Source organism: Megalops cyprinoides, chromosome 9 (assembly GCF_013368585.1).
Source record: "Megalops cyprinoides isolate fMegCyp1 chromosome 9, fMegCyp1.pri, whole genome shotgun sequence".
NCBI classification, from domain to species: domain Eukaryota; kingdom Metazoa; phylum Chordata; class Actinopteri; order Elopiformes; family Megalopidae; genus Megalops; species Megalops cyprinoides.
Genome location: NC_050591.1, coordinates 25,457,261 through 25,479,345, shown reverse-complemented (window position 1 = coordinate 25,479,345; position 22,085 = coordinate 25,457,261). Strand labels below are relative to the sequence as shown.

Sequence of the window (22,085 nt, the reverse complement as noted above, 5' to 3'; positions counted from 1 at the left end):
GTGGGACAAATACGGCAATGACATTTGATGGATAGGTATAAGAGCCAATCGGATATTGCTGCTTGGGGCACAACAGCAGGAAAGCCAATAGAAATGGGGGTGGGGGCGGGATAAATCCGAGCGACGCCACTTGCTGCCGGGGTAACGGAGTTTTGGGGTTGTACGGAATGTTGCCGGTGGACTAGGAACTCCCGCCATTTTTCAACCAGGACTTCATCCTCTTGTTTGTTTTCATACCTTTTCAGAAGCCCACCAATACTTCTCTCTGTGCGCATAGCAGAGGCCGTAGATCCAAGACCAAGCACTTGCCTAACGGGGGAAGCCGAGTCAACAAAGACGGCACTGGAAGAGAAAGCGCGCCAGACCCCCCGACGAGCGCCTCCGCTCTCGCTGCTACTTGGAGAATTCGCTGCTACAGTTTAGCCAGCTTACTACGCTGGAAGAGTCCATCCCCGAAGTTCCTACGATATAGCACGTATGAGCCGAGTTGGCTAAACTCTTAACAGTGGATCGTATCAAAAACTAGTTGGCTTGCTAGCTGACTGGGTAAGCGAACGTTACCGAGGACTATGACACCACCTCCGGCTCCTCGATCCACTGGAACAGGGAGGCGATGTGACTAACCTTGTGTTATGTTTTGCACCGAGGATCAAGCAAGCTAGCTTGTGGCTACACGTTGAACGCTCTGGAAACGTGGGAAATGCTTTGTAGTATGAGCTGCTGGAGCACATGTTAAGGCAATTTCTCTATTTTTGTGGAGTTTTTATTGAATAGGAGGTCTATTTATTAAGTCGTCATCGCCTGCGTCTCGCTCTCACGATGGCACCATTGCTGGGCCGGAAACCCTACCCGCTGGTTAAGCCGCTAGCCGAGCCGCCAGGCCCAGGAGAAGAAGTCTACATCATCGAGCACACCAAAGAGGCCTTCAGGAACAAAGAGTATCCTTTCTCTTGTGGATTAAAACGGAAGCTTTTTACCGTGATGTGCACGTAATGTTAGGTGCCAAGACATGGTTTAAATCCTTCGCTGTTCTACTTATCACCTGCTTCTTCTGTGGGCACGTTTCGTGCTAGCTAGGTAGATGTTGAAAACACTGAATTTAATGAGGCTCTTTGTTTTTTTCCCCTCATTCCCTCGTCTGGACAGTTTCTTTCTCCTGCTGTTGCCGTTCTATCGTCTGTAGCTAGTTTACTTGCTCTTGTCGTTGCGGGGAAGTATTTCCACATTATTTACAGCTATTTTATCCGAAGCAGTCCGTTTCGTTGTACATTTGCTACTCGAGTTAAGTGCTTAGCTACCTAGCAAGGCTAAACGTCTTCCTAATCGAAAACTGCTCTTTGTCGCACATGTAGACATTTGCCTAGTATTGGCTAGCTAGCTAACTAAGCTACTCCCCGGCCATTCAGCAGCGTGGTTGGTGACAGTTAGCTAGTTAGCTTATGCATGACAGTTGTCTGCTGTCACATTAGCTAACTAGCTAGTTAGCTAACAAGTGCCGTGGTTCCGTCCTGGTAGTGTCAAGGCTACGTCATCTGTAGTTATTTTGTGTTGTGTTGACTTGTGTATAATAACTGTGATGAGTTGATCTGCCACATCGAGCAAGAAGTGAGCAGGCAACATCTTCAAACTTATCTGATTTTTTTTCCCGGTGTTTCTGTGTTGGTAGCGAGTGGCTACGGGTATGTTCGCTGTGTACGCGTTAGCTTTACAGATTTTTAATGTCAATACACTCACGTTTAAATACATTTAAAGCGTAACCCTGGACGCCACTGCGATTCAGTCGTTTAAAATACTTGTATGTGGGTATGTGGTGTGACGTAGCTAGCAACTGAACTAGCCGTAGGCTAACTCAAAATTCTTGTCACACGGGTTTTGCACCATTGCACTTGTATGGCCTCGATTTGAGGGTGACGTTTTGTATCTTTTTATCTAGTCAAGCAGAGTTACCTCCGGTTCAGCTTGGTGTGCTCATCGTAATCAGTGTTTAGTTGACTGTCATTTTATTTTAGTTCAAACCATCGTCTATTTGGTGAGCAACCTATTGTAACTTCTGTATGCGCGTGGATTAACTGTACGTTGTTGAAAGCGTACCCAGTTTATAGGAGCAGCAGTAGTGTAGTTGTAGACAGCAAAAATATCTAACTCGCCTTTACCGTTTACTCCGCTTACTGCCATGTCCCGCTGTCGAGCATGCAACCAAAACTATCTGAGGTCGCGTCATACAATTGCTTGGAAAGTTAGTGTGTGTTCTTTCATGTTCTGGTTTGACCTCCGTCGAAGCGCATAAGACACGTTCTTAGTGTCGGTAGTCGTGAGCAGGCCTAGGCGGTCCGGTGCAGCTCCGCTGTTAAGGCCGTGCAACTTACTTTTCACTTTCGACTTGATACAGTGATCTACAGTTTTGCAGCCTTTCCCTCTTCTGGGGACTTTCCCTGAGTCTTATAGTTTGTACTTTAAAGGACTTGCACATGATTCAGAATCTTTCCTCCTTGATAGGAGATTGGCTTTCTTTGTGGTATTATGATCTTTAGATTAGTTGTAAGAAGTTTCCTTTTCCCAAAAGTATTAAACAAATCAGGGGCAGGTCGACTCTGCTTCACTGTTTCTTTGCATACAGAGTCAACAAATCTTGAAAGACTCTCTGGATGGTTCCGGGAATAAATTAACCCAGGGGAAAATATTTGATTGGATGCCCCAGAGAATTCATAAATGCGCATTGTGAACCACATATAGTTTGTTCTTGGCATGTTCATCTGAAAATGCATTTCAACATGCTTGAGTTCCATGTAGAACATTACCATGCACCATAATGGTGCCCATAGTGATATAGCCACAAGTAATGTTTAAGTTTGTGTCTTGTCCAACAGTATGGTTTTAACTGAAGACCTCAGTTAATTGCCGCTTGAGGCGCCGTGTACAGGTGCATGTTTTGTCTTGCTGGTGTGCCTGCTTGCTCTGGTGCAGTTTTATCAGGACACATCAGAGCTCTTTGAAGAGTGCGTTTGAATACGTTTGCTCATTCCTTTGGTCTTTAGAAGTGGCTGTGTTACAACGGAATTTAAACATGCTCCATTTGCGACTTACTACCAGTAGCCCTTTAATTATTGAGCATCCTTATTTCATATTCACATCAATGATGAATGACCGTCAGTCACAGGCCTACACCAGGGGGAACCCAAGGGCCCTGTGGCATTGTGGAAGCAGATTACATGTTCAGTAGGGCTATTGTTGCTTTCACACCTAGTCCTAAAAAACAAACCAAGCCGCTCCTTTTTCATTCCTGAGCAAACGTCCGCAGAGAGTACGAAGCACGCCTGCAGAGGTACAGTGAGCGCATCTGGACATGCAAGAGCACAGGCAGCAACCAGCTCACGCACAAGGAGGCCTGGGAGGAGGAGCAGGAAGTCACCGAGCTGTGAGTAACGGCAGCTCGCCGTTCGATCGATGATTCGCTCTGCGTGTGCGGGCCCACGCCCGATCGCTCCGCCACGCTGCCTTTTGACCCTCTGCACGTGGCACGTGGTACAGCCCTGTGGCAGGAAATGGAAACAAACTGAGGGATGCTCTTAAACCCAGGTTCAGAGCTTTGCAGAAGTGCTGCTCTACACATTTGAGTGGAATACTTTCCTCTTACTGACTTTGTTCCTCCCTTATCTTCGCGCATTGGACATGCGAGAGTTGTTCCCCGGTGAATCTAATTACAGGGTGTAGGGCTGTAGTCAGCCTGGAATGCACTGGATAGAATGTTTTTATCTCAGACTTTCAAACTAGTGAAATGTTTAAACGGGGGAGAAAAGCCATGTAATTCTCTACCGGTTTTACTACATTAGCTGCTATTCAAGTCTACATGGATTTGGATTGTGTGAGCTCTGTGTGTAGATGACTGATCTTTGGACTTGTAATTACTGTGATGGAAGGGTTGTGCACTGCCTCCTGAAGCCTCACACGGGAGCGGTATTTAAAGACATCCGTGTGGAGCAGCTGTTGTCAGTGTGCTCCACCCAGTGGTTGAATTGGCAATCTACATGCTCACAGAGGGCTTTATCTCCTTTCCCTTCTTTGTATTGAACTGAACAGCCTGTTGCAGCTCCTTTGAACTCTTTGAAACTCTCACATTTTATATTAAAGATTGAAGTGGGGGGGGTAACATGGATATGTCTGCATGTTATATGTTTGCATAGCACATACGCATGTGTGGAATTGTATGTGCATATTGACATACTTTGTTCATACAAATTTGGCACTTGCACAAATACTGTCGCTAACAGTCCTGTACATTATTTTCTGTGATATGTGCATGCGTGTTGTGGTACCCGCAGTGCCTTTTAAGTGCTGGATATGTTAGGGTTTGAAATATAGGCTGTGTATAATCGGCCTCTCTCTTGTCTCTGCCTCTTCAGGCTCCAGGAGGAGTACCCCTTTTGGTTTGAGAAACCAGTCCTGGAGATGGTCCATCACAACACTATATCTCTGGATAAGTTAGTTGACCAGGCCTGGGTGGAGATCCTCACCAAGTATGCCGTGGACGAGGAGTGCGATTTCCTGGTAAGTTCAGGCTGTGCCACGTTTGCAGAACTGCTGAGCTTCACCGGAGCTTCACACATTGTGTTGTTTGGTTTTGCTTGGTGTCTCTAAGTTCAGAGCCGTGGCACAGACATAAATTGCGCCCCATCACAATATGAGTTAGGTCACTGAATCCCTTCTCTGTTTTTGCACGTATTTTGGTTCTTATCTTGTTTAGTGTAAATGTTGAAGTCAGAAAGGACGTATTTGTGTCAGCTCAGCATTACCTGTTGCAGGTGGGGAAGGACAAGAGTCTCAGAGTTAAGGTGGTGAAGGTGCACCCATTGGAGAGGCCTGAGGAGGAGCCTACGGAGAAGAAGCTGGAGGGGGCGTGCGACTCGCCCTCGAGTGACAAAGAGAATGCTGCACAGGAGAACCAGAAGAAGGAGCCACCGCCCAAGGAAGAGGAGAGCAGGAGGGACAGTCTCTGTAAGTATGGATCAAGGGAGTATGGAATACCACTCTAGCCTGTTGATCCATTTATATGGGAAAAAATGTACCTAATCGCATACAGCAAAGTTCTGTCTGAATTTATAAACATGCTACATTGAAGTGCTGCCTGCTGTCTGGTGAGCAAACTGGCACATGGAACAAATTCTTTGTCACATCGTAATTTTGTCTTGAAAGGATATGTTATTAATAAATATGTAAGGAAAAAAAATATATATATATATAAAATATCAGAATTGGGTCATGTATGAAGCTCATTACTGAAATTTTGGGTGGTCTGAAATAAACAATGCATCTGTTTTTCTGTTAGGTGACCGGGCACGTCGCTCACCCAGAAAGCTTCCCACTAGCCTGAAGGAGGAGAAGAAGAAATGGGTGATGCCAAAGTTCTTACCGCACAAATATGATGTCAAACTGATCAACGACGAAAAGGTAAGCTCCATTTTTATTTTACAGCGCGACTGTTTCACCAATACCCTGATTCATGTTGCTGCATGCTATGGTGTGAAATATAATTTAGTGGTATGGTAATTTAAACATGCACAATGGTAACAACTGCATTTTCACTTAAGCCCAGTTTTTCCAATCGTCTGCTATGGGACAGAGTATGTGTAAAGTGTCCATAAATGTCATTTTCAAAGGCATTGCTGTCTAGCTGTTACATTTTTGCTGTTGTGTAGTTAAATGGGAGCATGAGTGATTAAGCTAGTGTCTCTATTAGGATCATTGTAATGTACAGTTTTCATACATTCATCTTTTGCATGTTATTTAAATGGACCTGGATGTTACTACCATTGCAGTAATTTGATGGGGTGATTGCAGGAAAATTTAAAAAAAAAAAAAAAAAACTTTCTGCATCTTGCTGCCTTCTGTGTATTTTTCAGTGTGTAGGCAAAGTATGAACTCTGAAACATGCTGTGCTTTTTCAGGTCATCAGCAACGTCCCTGCAGATAGCCTCTTCCGTACAGAGCGTCCACCCAACAAAGAGATAATGCGCTATTTCATCAGACACAATGCCTTACGGCTGGGTACAGGGGAGAGTGCCCCCTGGGTGGTGGAGGATGAACTTGTGAAGAAGTACAATCTACCCAGCAAATTCAGTGACTTCCTGCTGGATCCACACAAGGTGTTTTCTTGACCCATGTTTTTTATGATGCAACTATAAAAGGTGCTTTGATCTGTTGTCAGGGTGACTGTATTTCAATGACCGTTCATTGGTCATCCCAACCAGCTGAATGTCTTTGCCATATAGTTTAAGCTGTTTTTTCTCTTTAGAACAAAATAGACATGCATAAAATTCATCATGCACTACCATCATTGTGAAAAATGAAGAATTGGAGTAGTTAAAGAAGCTGGCTGTATTTTGATGCCTTAAAATTTTGTAACTGCCATGTAGGTCCTGTTGTCACTTACATCACTTCCTGCTAAACGTTATGAGCATTGTATAATGTTACTAACCACAAACCTTATACAGTCTGAAAAATGTAGCCCTAATGTGGCCTCGTGTAAATTTGGTAAGTACTCCAGCTCATATTTATGTAACCTGTTTTGCTTTATTTTCTGCGTAGTACATGGCTGACAATCCCTCCACCAAACGCAAGAGCCTGAGCTCACCAGAAGGAAAGCCCTCCAAAAAGCTGAAGACCGCTGAGGGGGCCGCGGAGGGGGATGCGCTGAATAAGAAAGGGGAGAAGAAGAAGCAGAAGAAGAGTCCTCTCAATATGCCGCTCAGTCCCACCATCTGGGGCCAGATGCAGGTCTTTATTTTATTTATTCATTTATTTTTTAAAGTCAACCCTTGTTCTATCTTGGCTGTGTTACGCAGACTTGTCGCTTGCTGTTGGTTGATGTCCATGGGTCCCATTTTGTGGATGCTAAAAGCTATGAGTGTTACTAAACGTAGAGCGCAACCTGCAGTTTTTTTTTTTTTGACCACATACATAGGAGGAAATGACAGCTGTGTCAAAGCTGCTACAGCTGAAAAAATTAAGATATATTGAATTGTTAGGGAAGACTCCCATGCACATACTAGCACAATAACTAAAGCTTATGTTTGTAATGGCTTTAATAGCCTCAGCACTGCACTTTCCTCAGAGCAGTGTCCTTTTAGTCCTTTCCAGTTTAGCCAGCTTTGAAATCTGCCAAGAAGTCAAAATTTTTGGGTCTTGAATTGGATATCTAGAAACCTTTTGGGTTTTCATCCGGTTATGTGTCAAATGTTGATACAATCGGTAATTCAAATGAAGCGGCACATTTTATGAATGGCTGCACAGAGGTACAGTTATTGGAAAATTCAGAACACTTTTGCAACAGATGCCTGGTGTAAGTGCAATGGAGGTGTAGAGCACAGCAGGTAGACCTCTTTCGTTTTGTTCTCAGGTGAAGAAGGTGAACGGTACCCCTCTGAAAGTGAAGAACGCCGGGACGCCGAAGGCCACGAAGGCTGAAGGAGAGGGGGACGGCAGTGCAGTTCTGGGGACGCCTGGTTTGCAGAAAAGTGCCAAGGCTAGCAAGAAACAAGGCGACAAGAAGCAGAATGAAGCCAAAAAGAACAGGAAGAGTGGAGCTAAGAACCTCAATGGCCAGAAGACCTCCAAGAAGGATGAGAAGGGGGCTAAAAAGCCTAAGATGAAGCAGATGACCCTGCTGGATATGGCTAAGAGTGGCTCGCCTGCGACCCCGAAGAAGAGGTCCAGGAGCACGGGCTCCGGGACTCCCAAACTGGGGAAGCCCCTGCCACCTATGGCTCTCCACCTGCTGCGCTACTACAAGGAGAACAAGGGCAGAGAGGACAAGAAGAACGCCCTGTCCTCTCTCCTCTCCAAGGCGGCCAAGGTCCTGACTGCCGAGGACCGGGGCCGGCTGCCTGAGGAGCTGCGGGACTTGGTGCAGAAGCGCTGGGAGCTCCTGGAGCACAAGAGGCGCTGGGCGGCCATGAGCGAGGAGGAGAAGCAGGACGTGATGCGCAAGAAGCGCGAGGAGATCAAGGAGAAGCTGCGGGAGAGGGCCAAGGAGCGGCGCGAGAAGGAGATGCTGGTCCGCCGCGAGCAGCAGCGCCGCTTCGAGGACCAGGAGCTGGAGGGCAAGAGCCTGCCCGCCTTCAAGCTGGTGGACATGCCCGAGGGCCTGCCCAACGCCCTCTTCGGCGACATCGCCATGGTGGCCGACTTCCTCAACTGCTACTCCGGCCTGCTGATGCCCGACGACCAGTACCCCATCACCGCTGTGGCCCTGATGGAGGCCCTGGCCGGGGAGAAGGCGGGCTTCCTGTACCTGAACCGGGTGCTGGTGATCCTGCTGCAGACCCTCCTCCAGGACGAGCTGGCGGAGGGCTACAGCGAGCTGGACATGCCGCTGTCCGAGATCCCCCTCACCATGCACTCCGTCTCGGAGCTGGTGCGCCTCTGCCTGCGGCCCTCGGACGCCCACGGCGAGGAGAGCGGCCAGGGCTCGGAGGGCTGGTCCCTGGGCGGCTACGACGACGCGGTGAGCGGCGAGTTCCTGGAGAAGCTGGAGACGGCGGAGGTGTTCGAGCTGACGCCGGAGGAGAAGGTGCGCCTGCTGGTGACGCTGTGCCACCGCATCCTCATGACCTACTCGGTGGAGGACCACGTGGACGCCATGCAGCACCGCTCGGCCGAGCTGTGGAAGGAGCGCCTGGCCACGCTCAAGGAGGTCAACGACCGCAAGAGGGCCGAGAAGCAGCGCCGCAAGGAGGAGATGGAGGCCAAGGGCGCCGCGGGGGGGTGGGTCAAGGTGGAGGGCGGGGGCGACGCCCCCCCGGTGTCCTCTGGGAAAAAGAAAGAAGGCAGCGGCAAGAAAGAAGCTGGCAAAGTGAAGGCGGAGCCAGCCCCGGCCGAGTCGGAGCCAGAGGACATGATCAGCAGCGTGAAGAGCAGGAGGCTGCAGGCCATCCAGGCCAAGAAGGAGAAGGAGGAGCAGGAAAGGCAGAACAAGGGTAAGGGCTCGCAAGGTCTGACCCACTCAGTGTTTGACCAGAGGTTTCTGAGAACAGTTGATGTCCTGTACAGTGCTCTGACATTGTACACCCGTGTTTTTCTCCAGGTGCATTACCAAATTGAATGTGATATTGTTAAAAATGGTGTGAAAGTAGTGTATGTATGCCATGGGGCTGCTGCTTTCCTGCACTTACTGAAAGGGTCTTCTCCTTTCAGAGCGCATGGAGAAGGAGGCGGAGGAGGAGCGAATACGGAAGCAGAAAGCTTCGGCAGAGCGGGCTTTCCAGGAAGGCATCACCAAGGCCAAACTCGTCATGAGGCGAGTCCCTCTGGGAACAGACCGAAACCACAACAGGTCAGAAGATGGGTTTATTACCACCTCCAAGCTTATGTACACCATAAACACATATCTGTATACTCGCACCTTTTCATACATGTATTTATGGGGTGAGGTTTTCCTGGGTGATTTCTGAATATCTCACGTGCTGTTTGTGGTAGGTACTGGCTGTTCTCTGATGTTGTGCCAGGCCTGTACATAGAGAAAGGCTGGGCTCACGAGAGCATCGACTACAGCTTCACCCTACCCCCTGAAGAGGAGGAGGAGGAGGAGGAAGAGAAGAAGGAAGAGACAGATGCTGAGGGTGAGGGTAAGTCCATGGGCCATCATGGCATGCAGCTGCTACTACAACACCTGTTTGCCTTTCCCCACCACATTACATGTGATGTATCTGTTGCTGGTTTTATTTTAATCTCCCCTCCCTACAGAGGGTGAAAAGGAAGAGGACTGCTCTACAGAGGGAACATTGGCTGAAGGAGGCCAGCAGGGGGCACTAGCAGCTCCAGAGACCATTGAGACCACTGTTCCAAAACTGGGACAAAACCTCTGGTAGGGGATACAAGTTGGGCAATGGCCTGGGACTTTTATATGAAATGATGTTCAGGACACTTGGGATAACTGAATGCTGTGAATTACATGGCAGGTGTATTTGCGACACCCCACGGGATCTGGAGGAGCTGGTGGAAAGTTTACACCCGCAAGGTGTGCGAGAGAGCGAGCTGAAGAGCCGATTGCAGTACAGGTGAGTGGACACGCCCACTGCGCTGTGCCCTTTAGCTTCAAGTGACATGCTGCACATGTCACTGTTTGCTAAGTATTATCCTAACTGGAAAGGTGGAGGGAATCGTGAATTCACAGCTGTAAAAAACATAAAATCATATTTTAGTTAGTATTTACAGCTGCTTCCGATACAATCATGAACAACTTGTGAACGCAGGAATGTGAATTAGGAACACACCCCTTACACACTGGCTTCTCTGTCCGAATGTGTAATGGACAGGTACCAGGATATCTTGCACTCTGTCCACCTGGCACGCAAGCCCAACCTCGGCCTGAAGACATGCGACGGCCACCAGGAGCTGCTGAAGTACCTGCGCAGTGACATCCTAGAGGTGGCCTCACGCCTGCAGAAGGGTGGGCTGGGATACATGGATGACATATCAGAGTTTGAGGAAAGGGTGCGTGTTCTTCTGATTCAGTCAGCATGCCATTAATCCAATGAGAGATCCTACCGGTTTCATAGTGTTTAATGTTGGGATAATCGGGGATTTCATAGAGAATTTCATATTACAAACAACAATTTTTGCGTTCTTTACACATGTGGTAACTTATGTTGTCCAAAAAACTAAGGATGACAAATAAACTAAGGGTTAATGTCACCCCACCCCCACACCAACCATTCTGTTTTTGGTTCTGACTCACTGTACACAGAATGTCTTGTGCTAACAACAGATTTCAGTTGTTGAAGTAGTCTCTGTTGTGAAACTTGGGCGGATCTTCCTATCTCATTTTTCTCCCTTGACTTGGAATTGTTTTCTTTCTGAATTTTATTTCCCCGTAAAGGAAAGTAACGCTTGAACATCATTGCTAATTCTCCCCTCAGGTACGCTCCCTGGAGAACCTGAAAGATTTTGGAGAATGCGTCATTACCCTCCAGGAGAGCGTGATCAAGAAGTTCCTGCAGGGCTTCATGGCCCCCAAGCAGAAGAAGAAGAAGAAAGTGGGAGGGGAGGAGAGCAGCAAGGCGGAAGAGGTGGACGAGGAGCGGAGGCTGGCGGAAGAGGCCAGGGTGAGCGTGTGCTGCGACCTCACTCGCTCTCATTGGTTGCAGCCTTGCATGGCTCCCTCCTCTAAGCGAAGGAGTGTGTGTCTAAGTCATGTCAGACATAAAGGGGATGGCGGCACTGGCGACAGTGAGGCTTCACAAACTACCAGAACCAAAATGGGTCGAGCTGTCATATTTTATTCTGTACTCAATCACTGGACAAATCAGTTTTTGCTGCAGAAGCAGATCGATTCATTTTCATGAGCTGGTGATTGATAGCAGATTGTTTCTCCCCTTGTGGTTTCGTGAGACCTCGCTCTTGTTTTCATTTACTGGCCCTAAAGCAGTTTGTCTCGCTGAGCTGGGTGTCATGTCTGTGTGCCTCCTCTAGGTGGCGACAGCAGTGGAGAAATGGAAAAGTGCGATCCGTGAAGCGCAGACTTTCTCCCGCATGCATGTGCTCCTGGGAATGCTGGATGCCTGCATCAAGTGGGACATGTCTGCGGAGAACGCACGCTGCAAGGTGTGCCGCAAGAAGGGTGAGTGACCAGAAAGTATGCACACCTGCACCAGGCCTCTGTCGCATGAGAGAGTATACACACCTGTACCAGGCCCCTGTCGCATGAGAGAGTATACACACCTGCACCAGGCCTCTGTGGCATGAGAAAGTATACACACCTGTACCAGGCCCCTGTCGCATGAGAGAGTATACACACCTGCACCAGGCCTCTGTCGCATGAGAAAGTATACACACCTGCACCAGGCCTCTGTGGCATGAGAGAGTATACACACCTCATGTACAGGTTTGGTAGAGCCTGAAATAAAAACCTGAGCCTGATCAATTCCCTACCAAACTGCACCAAAGCCTTAAATAGGCATTGAATCATAAACATAAATCATAAAGCTAAATCATAAATCCACTGTATTTTCTTTAATAAACATTTAATCATAAACGCACATTTTCCCAAAATGGTGATAGAATGGTTGGAGCTGTGCATGTAAACGAGTACTTTATTTCATTCTGAGAACACTGGTCTTGTTCCTTAACTAGTTATGTTTAAATAGTTTTAATTGGGATAGCTTCCATTTTTATCAGCAAACACCCTATTGTCATTTAATCTGACAGCATCTGTAATCAGCATAAACTGCAGATTCTTGTCAGCATCCTATTTGTCATACTCACACATGCATATTGAAATATTTGCCTTAAATTACTCTGTTTACCAATAATATGAGTGTGACCTGGACCAGCACATTGGGTAAACCATCACAATTCAGCACCTTTGGGATCTCAGGGTCACATTTTTCCTTTGTTTATCTGGTATGTAAGGAGTATCACTTTTGGCTACCCTTTTTAACAACGTGGTTTATTCTGATTTGTTTTAATACTGGTGGTTTTACAGAATGTGTGCAAATGCAGTACAGATTTCCTTTGTGGGTTTCAGCCTGGTTGTGTGAGTTGGACCAAAGATGTATGAATATTAGTCCAGTCATTTTAAAATGAAAACATTATCCTCTTGAAAAATTCTGTCCTCCTCCACTCTCATCTCTAACTAAGGGCTCACGGACTTTGGGGTGGGGGGGGTTGATGAATTTTAAAGAAAATCCGAACCGCAAGGTACCATTTGACATCACCAGCACTTTGATTTTGGAGAATTATGCTCTGGTGTTGAAAAGAGAATATAGTGATGCTGGAGCATAATATTAAAGCTGTGGAATTACAGGGGAAAAACGGATTAAACTGTCATGATGTTGTCAGCGGCAGACGTGATGTGTGGGAGAAAGGTCTCTTGGACCTTACAGCATCGATCCTGTAAATGCCACTGAATGCGCAATCTTTCCCTGTTGGCTCTGAGGCTGTTGATTCAGTGAATCACTTGTGTTGCTCATCTCTGCTGTTGACTCAGGCGTGGTGAGGAAGCCCAGAGTGGTCCAAGTTCAATAATGCAATAATAACAGAAAAGTAATTTTGCCGTTCTATTCAGCCAACCGGGTGGGCAGAGTTGGTTTATGAATAGCGCTTGACAAATGTATTCAGAGGCATTTTCCTTTGATTGAAATGTATTTTTCATTCCACATTTTAATCATGCCATCAATCGGGCCATTTCTCAGAAGTATTATTTCTCAGACAATTAGGAGCCAGAAGTTTCCTGAAGAAACAGTTGACCTTTAAAAAAAAAAAAAAGTTTTGAATTGAAAAGTGCTTCCAGCTCACACAAAAGTGCTGGAGTTTTGCTTGAGCTGGACATTGCTGGCTAGTTCCCCCCTGCTGGCCATGTTGTGAAGGTTCCTTAGCGTTTCATGTGTGAGAATGGCTCCCCAGGGCACTGGAAGCCTGAGGGGCTCAGAGCGGCACAGCCAGTATACGCTGAGGCTTCGTGTCAGGCAGGTTGAAGTGCAGATGAGGCCGACCCACCCCAGCCACAGTGCAGGGGAACCAGCATGAGGACACACCCGGGGGCCCCCCGGCCTGCAGCTGAGGCGTTTTTAGGAATAACCTGGGAGGAATGGTGTCTGAATCCAGTGTGTGGGATGGGCCGTGCTGCTCCTCACTCTCTCTGCCTTTTATCTGCTATCACATCTGGTCTTGTTCTTGCCATTTATTCAGATTTGTAAAAGGTACTGCTCCTTTATCGTTCATGTCTCATAAGTTCTTCCTCATTGTTACCGCTGAGGGCAGATGTGCGCGCGCGGCCACGTCTATAAAATGTAGTCCTTGGCTGCGTTACATTTCCGTGAGACTGAACACTGGGCTTATTCGTGCCACGTAACTGTGTCCCAGGCCACCTGTGCTAGTGTGAGCAGAGCCGCAGCAGGCGGGCCTTGGCCCTCGCCGTGGCGCTCGCACAGGCCTTGTGTGCCGGGGTCAGGCGGCCTCTCTGCGGTGGCTTTCTCGCCATATCCCCCTGACGTGTGCGAGGCCGAGCCTGAGGGGAGCGTGCGTTCGAGAGAGCTCTGTCATTATTGGAGCCCCCCTCCCCCTCCCTCCCGGGCCAGGCGCCTCTCTGTGTCCCGCGGACCCACTCTGAGTGCACCTGTGCCTGTCACAAACTGTTTCTGGCACCACTCAGAGACCAGAGGCTTAGCCTGGGGGGCCTGCAAGCAGGCCTGTTCCAAGTACTGTATTTATCTTATTTTCTAATTTATTTTTTCAAATCTCTCCTATACTTTATATTGTAATTACTGTAATTTATAAAGCAAGCTGGAGCTGTTCTCATCAAACTGGCCAGTCCTCAATTTGTGACACTGGATTCTGAATTTAACTTGAACAAGTACAACCTTGTACCCCAGGCACACCTTGCAGTGAATGAATTGAATGTGCAGGTGTAAGCTAACCTCTCTCTGTCTGCTCTCTCTACCCCCCCGCCCCTCCCCACAGGGGAAGATGACAAGCTGATACTGTGTGATGAGTGTAATAAGGCCTTCCACCTGTTCTGCCTGCGGCCGGCGCTCTACTCCATCCCAGACGGAGAGTGGCTGTGCCCTGCCTGCCAGCCAGCTGTGGCACGCCGCTGCTCTCGAGGAAGGTGGGTACATATATGTGCATGTGCGTGTGCGTCTGTGTGTGTAAATACTTGTATACTCTATGCGCATAGGTGGTGGCCAAACATCAAGCCACTGCGTTATTTGTGTCTACTCAAAATGGTTCTTGTTCTGCTGTATTTTATAAGATGTTCATGTCTGTTGTAGCTTACAAGAGTAGTGTGGCAGGGTATATTAAATGCATAACGGGGGGAATCAAGATTATATGGGAAAAGTAAGAGAATAGCACTAAATGGATCAGAATTAATGGTGTTAGATGCTGGCTGCTAGGGGAAGGGCAGGTTCACATTCTGGGACCTCTAATTCTAAATTTTAATTATACATACCTATACATACACACACGCACACTATACACATAAATTCTAGTAGCTGTATAGTTGTTCCGACTAATTAAGTGTTAGCGGATAAAATGCAAGGCAAATTAGTGTTAGCAATGCAACATTCACCACATGACAACAGGGCTGTTGTTGCATATTATCATTATTTGAGTGCTTGTGGATTACTAATGCTATAAATGTTCCAGGAACTATAATGAGGACACAGATGAAGAGGAAGACTCCGAGGACGAAGAGCAGAGTTCTGAGGAGGAGATGGAGGAGGATGAAGAGGAGAGCGAGTTCCTGTGTGTCGGACACAGTTGTAAGTGTTTGTGCCAGTAGAGGTCCTCCTTGCATTTCATTTGTCCTGTTGCTGAATTTTGCAAGGCCAGTTCTTCTGTCTGCACTTTATAACCAGTAGCAGTAAGTGAGGTCATTGTTGCATTCGCATGTAAGCGTCAAGTCAGTTTTGCGCAGAGCGCAATGGTTAGGTTTTCAGCTCGGCGAATGCTTGAGCAGCCATTAGCAGTTGTGAAGCGTATGGTGTCTCTGAAGTGACAGCCAAATGAGCGCGATGATAGATTGCCACCGCTAAGGGCAGAGGGGAGGCGGTGTCTTGTTCCTGACTCGCTTTTCAGCTTGCTGAAACGTCTGGGCGTTTAATGGGGCGCTAATGTAGCTAAGCGGCTGCCGTGACACCAGAGGCCGCCTGACCCCCCCTGAAGAGCAGACAGGCAGTCTGACAAATGGACAAAGGCCAGTCTGTACCGTGTCCCAACATCTGAACCAATCAAGGAAAAGCCCCACCCACCATTTTCCACATTGACCAGTCAGCTGTGAGGAGGAGGGGCCTGTGTATGACCAATGTAGTGCTCAGTGTCAGGAAGGGTCATGAGTCATGACTGAAGGTTATACAGAGAATTTATGTAGGGTTTTAATTAGTTTGTCCTTATTTATTGGTTAATGTAATTGAATTGGTTAGACCCCCATTATGTGACCATTCATGATAGACAGAATTAACTGCATGGGCTTTCAGAAGCTTGAGTCACTTCTGTAGGGCTGTAGACAGCGCCACACTACGATTTATTCCATGTCAGAACATGAAGTACTCAGTAAGTTCCTATGTAGAAGCCCTCTGCTCTGTAGTCATTGAAGTGTCAAGTGTCAAGTATAAATCAGCATTCCCATTTTTAAAGTGGGGCTTGAACTTTGTTATATTTGTCAAATTATTTTCATTCATCAGCATTGCCTTTAGGAGGCTTTTAGCAGATGGACAGTGAAAGATTCTTCAAGACTAAGAAGTCAGTTGGACTTGTTCTGTAGAGATGCACTGTGCCTTTGTTATTTTAAACATGCTGGATAGTATCCTATATGCAGTATAATAGCAGCAGTTTAGCAACAGCAATATGTACAGGAAAGAGAGTATAGTGACGACACTCATGTTTTTGTAGAAGTATACTGGTTGTAAATGGTTTTTGGTTGTGCTCTGCAGTGAGGCCGAGGAGGGCTGCCAAAGGTAAACAGCTGTCGTCGCGCTCAAAAGCGAGCAGTAAGACGGCCTCCAAGAAGCACTCCCAGCACAGCTCCAGGGGCAGCAGACAGAGGGCCGCTCCCAGCAGCCCGGCCGACATCGACGAGCTGGTGAGAGCGCCAGAGCGGGGTCCCTGCAGCCGAGCTGCGACTCCCGTGTGCTAGTGCGGGACACGTGTGTCAGGCACTGAATAAGCATCCTGTCTGTGCCCTCACATTGTTCTTCACCACACATTGTTCCGCATCATTTTCCCTGTTGAAGCAGACTTAGGCCATGTTGAGTATATCTTCATTTAAATGTATATAAGGATGCTGAACTTTTACTGGGGAGATGGTTGTATAGACTTCCAGGGACCTCAAGAAAACATCATTAAGGAGATTGTCGTAGTCATTTCGTGTGAAATGTCGTCTGTACTGAAGTGCCCGTTTTTACTCCCAGTTTCTGCTTGCTCACGGAGGTAGTGTTTGCCCTGTCATGTTGTGCTTGTCGTCATGGAAACAGTCACCCCCCCCCCCCCCCCCCCCCTTATAAAAACTCTGCAAACGTGTAACATGTGGTCCGACAGAAGCCTGGACAGGTGCAGGCTGCCTTTCATCACGCGGCCCCTCTGCACACGCACGCCGGGGCCCCCCGGCCCGGCCCATCTGCGCGGCACGCCAGGCATCTCCATCAGAGAGCCCGCTGCCCTTTGTCTGCCCATGACCAGCTGACCCGCGGCCAGGACGCCAGCCTTCCCCTCCAGCCTGACTGGCATCTCACTCCCTGAGCGGAGATCTCTGAGTGCAGAGCTGCATTGTTTGAGCATTAGACCCCGATATTAGATGATAGTCAGATCAGCAGATGCAGATTTTGCTCTTTTCCTGCATGCAGTTGATAAAGCTTGCATTGGTAGATAAAATGCATAAAACATCCTCCGTGATACGTTGCAGTTGAGTGGATACCTCCCCGTTTTTATAGGGGTTTTTAAAAACTGACGTGTTTGATGATGCGCCTCCATTAAGTAACCCATAACTTTCACAGCATACACTAAATCACATGGATTTAGGAGTAGTTTTCCCCTTGTGTGGATTAAAAACAAACATTTTAAGTTGTGGATGCTCTTCCTGGGTGCATATCAGCAATGACTCAGAACTGGCACCCTTGGACTAATGTAGACATTACTTAAAGCATGACCAGTGCAGAAGTTCAGAGACTCCAATGAAAACCTTTAAACAGGTGGCTGCAGCGATTCTAAAAGCCAAGCTGCTGTTGGCAAAAGCTGTGCTGAAATTGTTTGGCAGCAGAAATGGAAACGATAAACTGAAATTTGTCACAACATTCAAGAGAAAAAGATGAAGCATAGAGAAGTATCTGAAAACATGCCTCAATCTCATTTGTATTACCACCTGAAAATAAGTTGTTTTTGTGGACAAGGGCTTTTGAATTCATTCATGTATGCTTTCCCCTCTTATAATTTAACTCGGTAAACTACTGTGTTCCATGTATGTATGTGCACATGTGTATATGAAATAAAAAAGACTGTATTCCTCCCTCTGTGGCTCCAAAAATCAGTGCCCCTCATGTCTCCTCCTGCAGGTGCGTCAGAGCTCCAGGACCGGGATGCGCAGACAGGCGCTGGAGCTGGAGAAATGCGAGGAGATTCTGCAAAAGCTTGTCAAGTTCCGCTCCAGCTGGCCCTTCAGGTGAGCAGAGATACAACGCCAGACAAGTGTTAAGATGGAATGTGCCGATTCAGTTGTATGAGATCGGAACAGACCCGTGTGACTTACGACCCCTCCCGTTCCACCCTGTAGAGAGCCAGTGTCTCTAGAGGAGGCGGAGGACTACCTGGAAATCATATCCCAGCCGATGGACTTCCGGACCATGCTGCGCAAGTTTGCGGACGGCCAGTACCGGCACGCCAACGACTTTGTGGAGGACGTGAAGCTGGTGTTCTCCAACGCGGAAGAGTACAACCAGCCCGGCAGTGCTGTGCTCTCCTGCCTGGCCAAAACTGAGCAGAGCTTCGTGGACCTGCTCCACAAGCTGCTGCCGGGCCTCAGCTACCTCCGGCGCCGCCACCGCAAACGGGCCAGCCAGAACCACAGCAAGGCCGAGGAGGAGAGCGAGGAAGAGGAGCAGGAGGAAGAGGAGGCGGAGGAGCGGCACAAAACGCGGAATGGCAAGGCGAGTAGGACCAGGAAAGCGGTGGAGGAGGAGGAGGACGACGACGAAGAGGAGGAAGGGAGGGGAATGAAGACCAGGCGGAGCAGACGCAACGGCTCCTCCCGGCGGAGGTACGGGGAGGAGAGCGGGAGCGAGGAGGACGAGGACAGCGTGCGGAGGAAGAGCAAGCGCGCGGCTGCCGTGTCCAGCCGGAAGGATTACCGGGAGCAGGAGAGTGACAGCGGGGAGGAGCTGGACAGCAGGAGAACTCGGCATCGCAGGGGGAGGGGGGCCGAGGCCGAGGGCAGCGACGAGGACAGGCCCGGCCTGCGACATTCCAAACGGCAAAAACGCTCCGTATGAGGGCTTTTCATCCCCTTTTTTCAAATTCTGCCCTGATATCCCAAATCCATACCCCCCCAGACTGGACTCTCCATTGTATCGTTTTTGTTTTTATGTTCATATGTAAGGGGAGGGGGATAAAAAAAAAAAAAAACTGATTTATATTTGTAACATGTTTATTATCAGTGATGTTTTTCAACCAAGAAATTTACAGATATAAGGCAATTTTTTGAGCTCTTATAGAATTTTATTTGAAAAATCTTCCCCCCCAAAGTGATTTCATATCACGGTGTTGAAAATGGACTAATCTGTAATTGAGTTGTCTTGCTCCCACCAGCGTTTGATTTTGATGACTTTGTTTAGAAGTGTGGAAAGTTATGGGGATGAGGAAGGCAAAATGGGGGGGGAGGGTGAAGGACGAGGGGGTAGCAGGAGAGCATGGGAATGGGCTTTAGCAGCTGTGTGGGGAGAGATCTGGCAGCTGTGAGGTAAACTGTGGCACTCTTTACTTTATCTGCCATGTGAAACTGGAGTTGGCGTCTCTTGGATCCAGCAGTGATGGGTCCCATGTGAAGGCATGGCATGCACACCCGTGGCTCACGGCTGCTCTGTGCGCACTGTGGGGGTGGGGGGGGGGTGGGGCGTCTCTGCTCCCCCCGTTCACACACAGGGATCACCCCCCAAATCTGCCGTCAGTGTTCTGGGGAATGAACGCACAGCCCAACTGGCGGCCTCAAACGCGCTGCTCTTTGAGATTTCTTTTCATGTGCACATGCATGTCTCTGTTTATCAGCACTATAGAATCTGCAGTGTTTCAACAATAAAAAAAAAAAGAATTAAAAATGCCAAGCCCAGTTTTTCTCAACAAAAATTTTAAAATCTGACCTGTCTGTCTTAGGTGCATTAGTCACTGTGGAATGAAGTGTACTTCTGAAACAGTGGCCATCTCTGGATCAAGATGTCAACTTAATTTAACGCTAGTTTTTTGCCAGTAAATCCAAATTAAGATAAAACCCCTGTCAGCAGCGATGAATATTATGTCGAGTTCTGGTGTACCCATTTTGGATCTAGAAGTGGCTGTGTAATCTGTGTTGTATATTTTGTTTTTTGTACATTTATAGAAACCATGGGTCCACATATTCTAATGCAACTTCCTTTGGAGGGTTAACAGAGCAGTATTAGAAGGGTAAAAGCCATGCTCAATTCTGAGCAGCAGCCTCTGTACAGCGAGATTTTTTTTTTTTACCTTATTTATTTTGAAGGTAATGGCTAAAGCTTTGCAGTGGACAAACTGGATGGAAATGTTTTTGTATAAAGCAGCATAATATCAGACGTGAATAGCACTAGGATGAAGATCCATTTTTTGTTTTCTTGTTTTTGTCCCACATCTTTGCACATTTAAGCTGAACTTTGTTTCAATGCAGGGTATGAAGCTTGGAACGGGATTTTATACTGACAAGAAAGTGGAGGTAAATGGTTAATATTTGTTAGTTACCATTATGTTGATTGGGCAATGGGTGTAAATGTTTTGAGGCCCAGGAGCCCACATCACCACTTTCTGCCTGTTGCCTCCTTTTGGAAGATTGGAGAGGTGTTTTTTTTTTAACATTAAATCATGTGGTCAAAATCGATAAAGCCAATGTTGCTGACCCTTTGCTCTTTCAAGTACAAAACAATAAACATGGAATATAATTTTCAATGGTTATGGTCTATTAAAAAGACTGCATGCCTGTTGCAATGGAAAAGTGCTTACTTTTTTTCTTTTTTTTACGTATTTATAAATATGGCTGTGCTGGAAACTTGTGCTTAATACATCACCTGTCTGTTTTAGTACTGTGCTTTTAAAGTTGATTTAACCTGTGCAACCTGGCATCTCTATATGCTATCTGCTCTTAATACCTGCAGTACATTGTTCACCAGCAGGTGTCGCTCTAGTTCTTTTAACAGCCTTGAGGCAAAAGCCATGAGTGGAGACGGCTGGGTGCATTTGTCTCCACGTGGGAGGGGTCCTCTTCACTCATGGTCTCCTTTTGCCCTTTACCGTCTCGCAGTGACCACAAGCAGGGGCAAGACTGGGTGGGAGGAACAAGCGCCCCTTTCTTTGGTGTTACACCGCCGTAAACATGGCTCAGATTGGCAGTCTAAATTTGTGAATTGGTGGCGCCATTTTCTCCCCTGGGATGTTTGTTTGCAGTGAATGCCTTGAATGCAAAGAGCTCTTTTGTTAATACAGAAAAGTGGAGTGTGTTTTACAGGGGGCCGTATTGGTTTCCTCAGCGCGATGGGATGTGTGTGTGTGTCTCCTGTCCTGTCCTGCCCTGCATTGTATAGAGCATATTAGAAGACATGTTGGTGAGGCTGGTCCTGGAACAGGGATACTGGAATCACCAACCCTCTCCTCCCCAGTGGTTGTGTGTGTATATACACTGTATCTGAAGAGCTCTTCCTATAGTGGTCATGCTTTTCTGTCCTTTTCGATGGCGGCATTGTGAATTTTTTTTTTTTTTTCCTTTCCTTTCCTAAAATTCAATTGAGAATCTTAATTCTTGCAAGGGACTGAGAATTGCTACTTGCAGCTGGATCCAAACTAGCGAACAGTGGAATTAAAAGGCTCCTGATGTCTGCCCCACCCATTTATAGACCAGATCTCAGTATTGTAAATGCTTTCTTTCTTTGTTTATGAAGACTAAAGGTCTCTGCCAGCTCTCTTTTTTTAGAGGTTCAAAACGGGTAGGGATGGACATTGGTGGGGGCTCCCTTGTAATGAATTCCAAATAAAGAATATGCATTTGAATTTTAGATCTCTTGTGTTTTTCCTGGAAATCACTGCCAATGGTTCACTTTATAATAGTGGGAGGACAGAAGGGATGTGTCTTTTTCTTTTAAATAAAACCTTCTCGGTATACATGCTTTGCAGAGTTCATTATTAAAAGGACCAAGCTCTATGCATTGTTTCACTGAGGTAAGGACTGGCAGTAACACCCAACAGAGGTGTGAAACTTGGTGGTAGGAGTTATAAGACAAAGCTCATGATGTTTTTTTTTTTTTTTCTTCTTTTTGTGCCCTGAAAGCGGCTTTTGTAAGTGCAGTGGAACTTGTGATGTCTTGAAGGGGGTTTGGTCAATTAACCGT

The 22,085-nt window shown here is 47.3% G+C and overlaps 1 protein-coding gene across 2 annotated transcripts; it reads left to right on the top strand.

Annotated features, from left to right (window-relative positions):
• The first annotated feature begins 151 nt into the window (after positions 1 to 151).
• On the top strand, positions 152 to 21,701 carry baz1b (bromodomain adjacent to zinc finger domain, 1B). 2 transcript variants are annotated; one of them, XM_036536675.1, is made up of 20 exons: positions 152 to 938; positions 3,299 to 3,415; positions 4,401 to 4,545; positions 4,800 to 4,992; positions 5,324 to 5,445; positions 5,943 to 6,140; positions 6,583 to 6,771; positions 7,394 to 8,972; positions 9,190 to 9,328; positions 9,472 to 9,614; positions 9,739 to 9,859; positions 9,954 to 10,052; positions 10,311 to 10,488; positions 10,914 to 11,099; positions 11,467 to 11,614; positions 14,455 to 14,602; positions 15,142 to 15,257; positions 16,428 to 16,576; positions 18,042 to 18,148; positions 18,260 to 21,701. In XM_036536675.1, the coding sequence occupies exons 1-20, from the start codon at positions 820 to 822 to the stop codon at positions 18,972 to 18,974; spliced, it is 4,911 nt and encodes a 1,636-aa protein (XP_036392568.1). In that variant the 5' UTR covers positions 152 to 819; the 3' UTR covers positions 18,975 to 21,701. The 2 variants fall into 2 exon arrangements, with proteins under 2 accessions (XP_036392568.1, XP_036392567.1); XM_036536674.1 differs by having other exon boundaries at positions 9,472 to 9,620.
• Positions 21,702 to 22,085: the final 384 nt, after the last annotated feature.

Coding starts and splice junctions, on each gene's coding strand:
- baz1b (XM_036536674.1), top strand. CDS start 820: ATGGCACCATTGCTGGGCCGGAAACCCTACCCGCTGGTTAAGCCGCTA. Junction 11,615..14,454: donor CAAGGTGTGCCGCAAGAAGG/GTGAGTGACCAG, acceptor CCCTCCCCACAG/GGGAAGATGACAAGCTGATA. Junction 18,149..18,259: donor CGCTCCAGCTGGCCCTTCAG/GTGAGCAGAGAT, acceptor TCCACCCTGTAG/AGAGCCAGTGTCTCTAGAGG.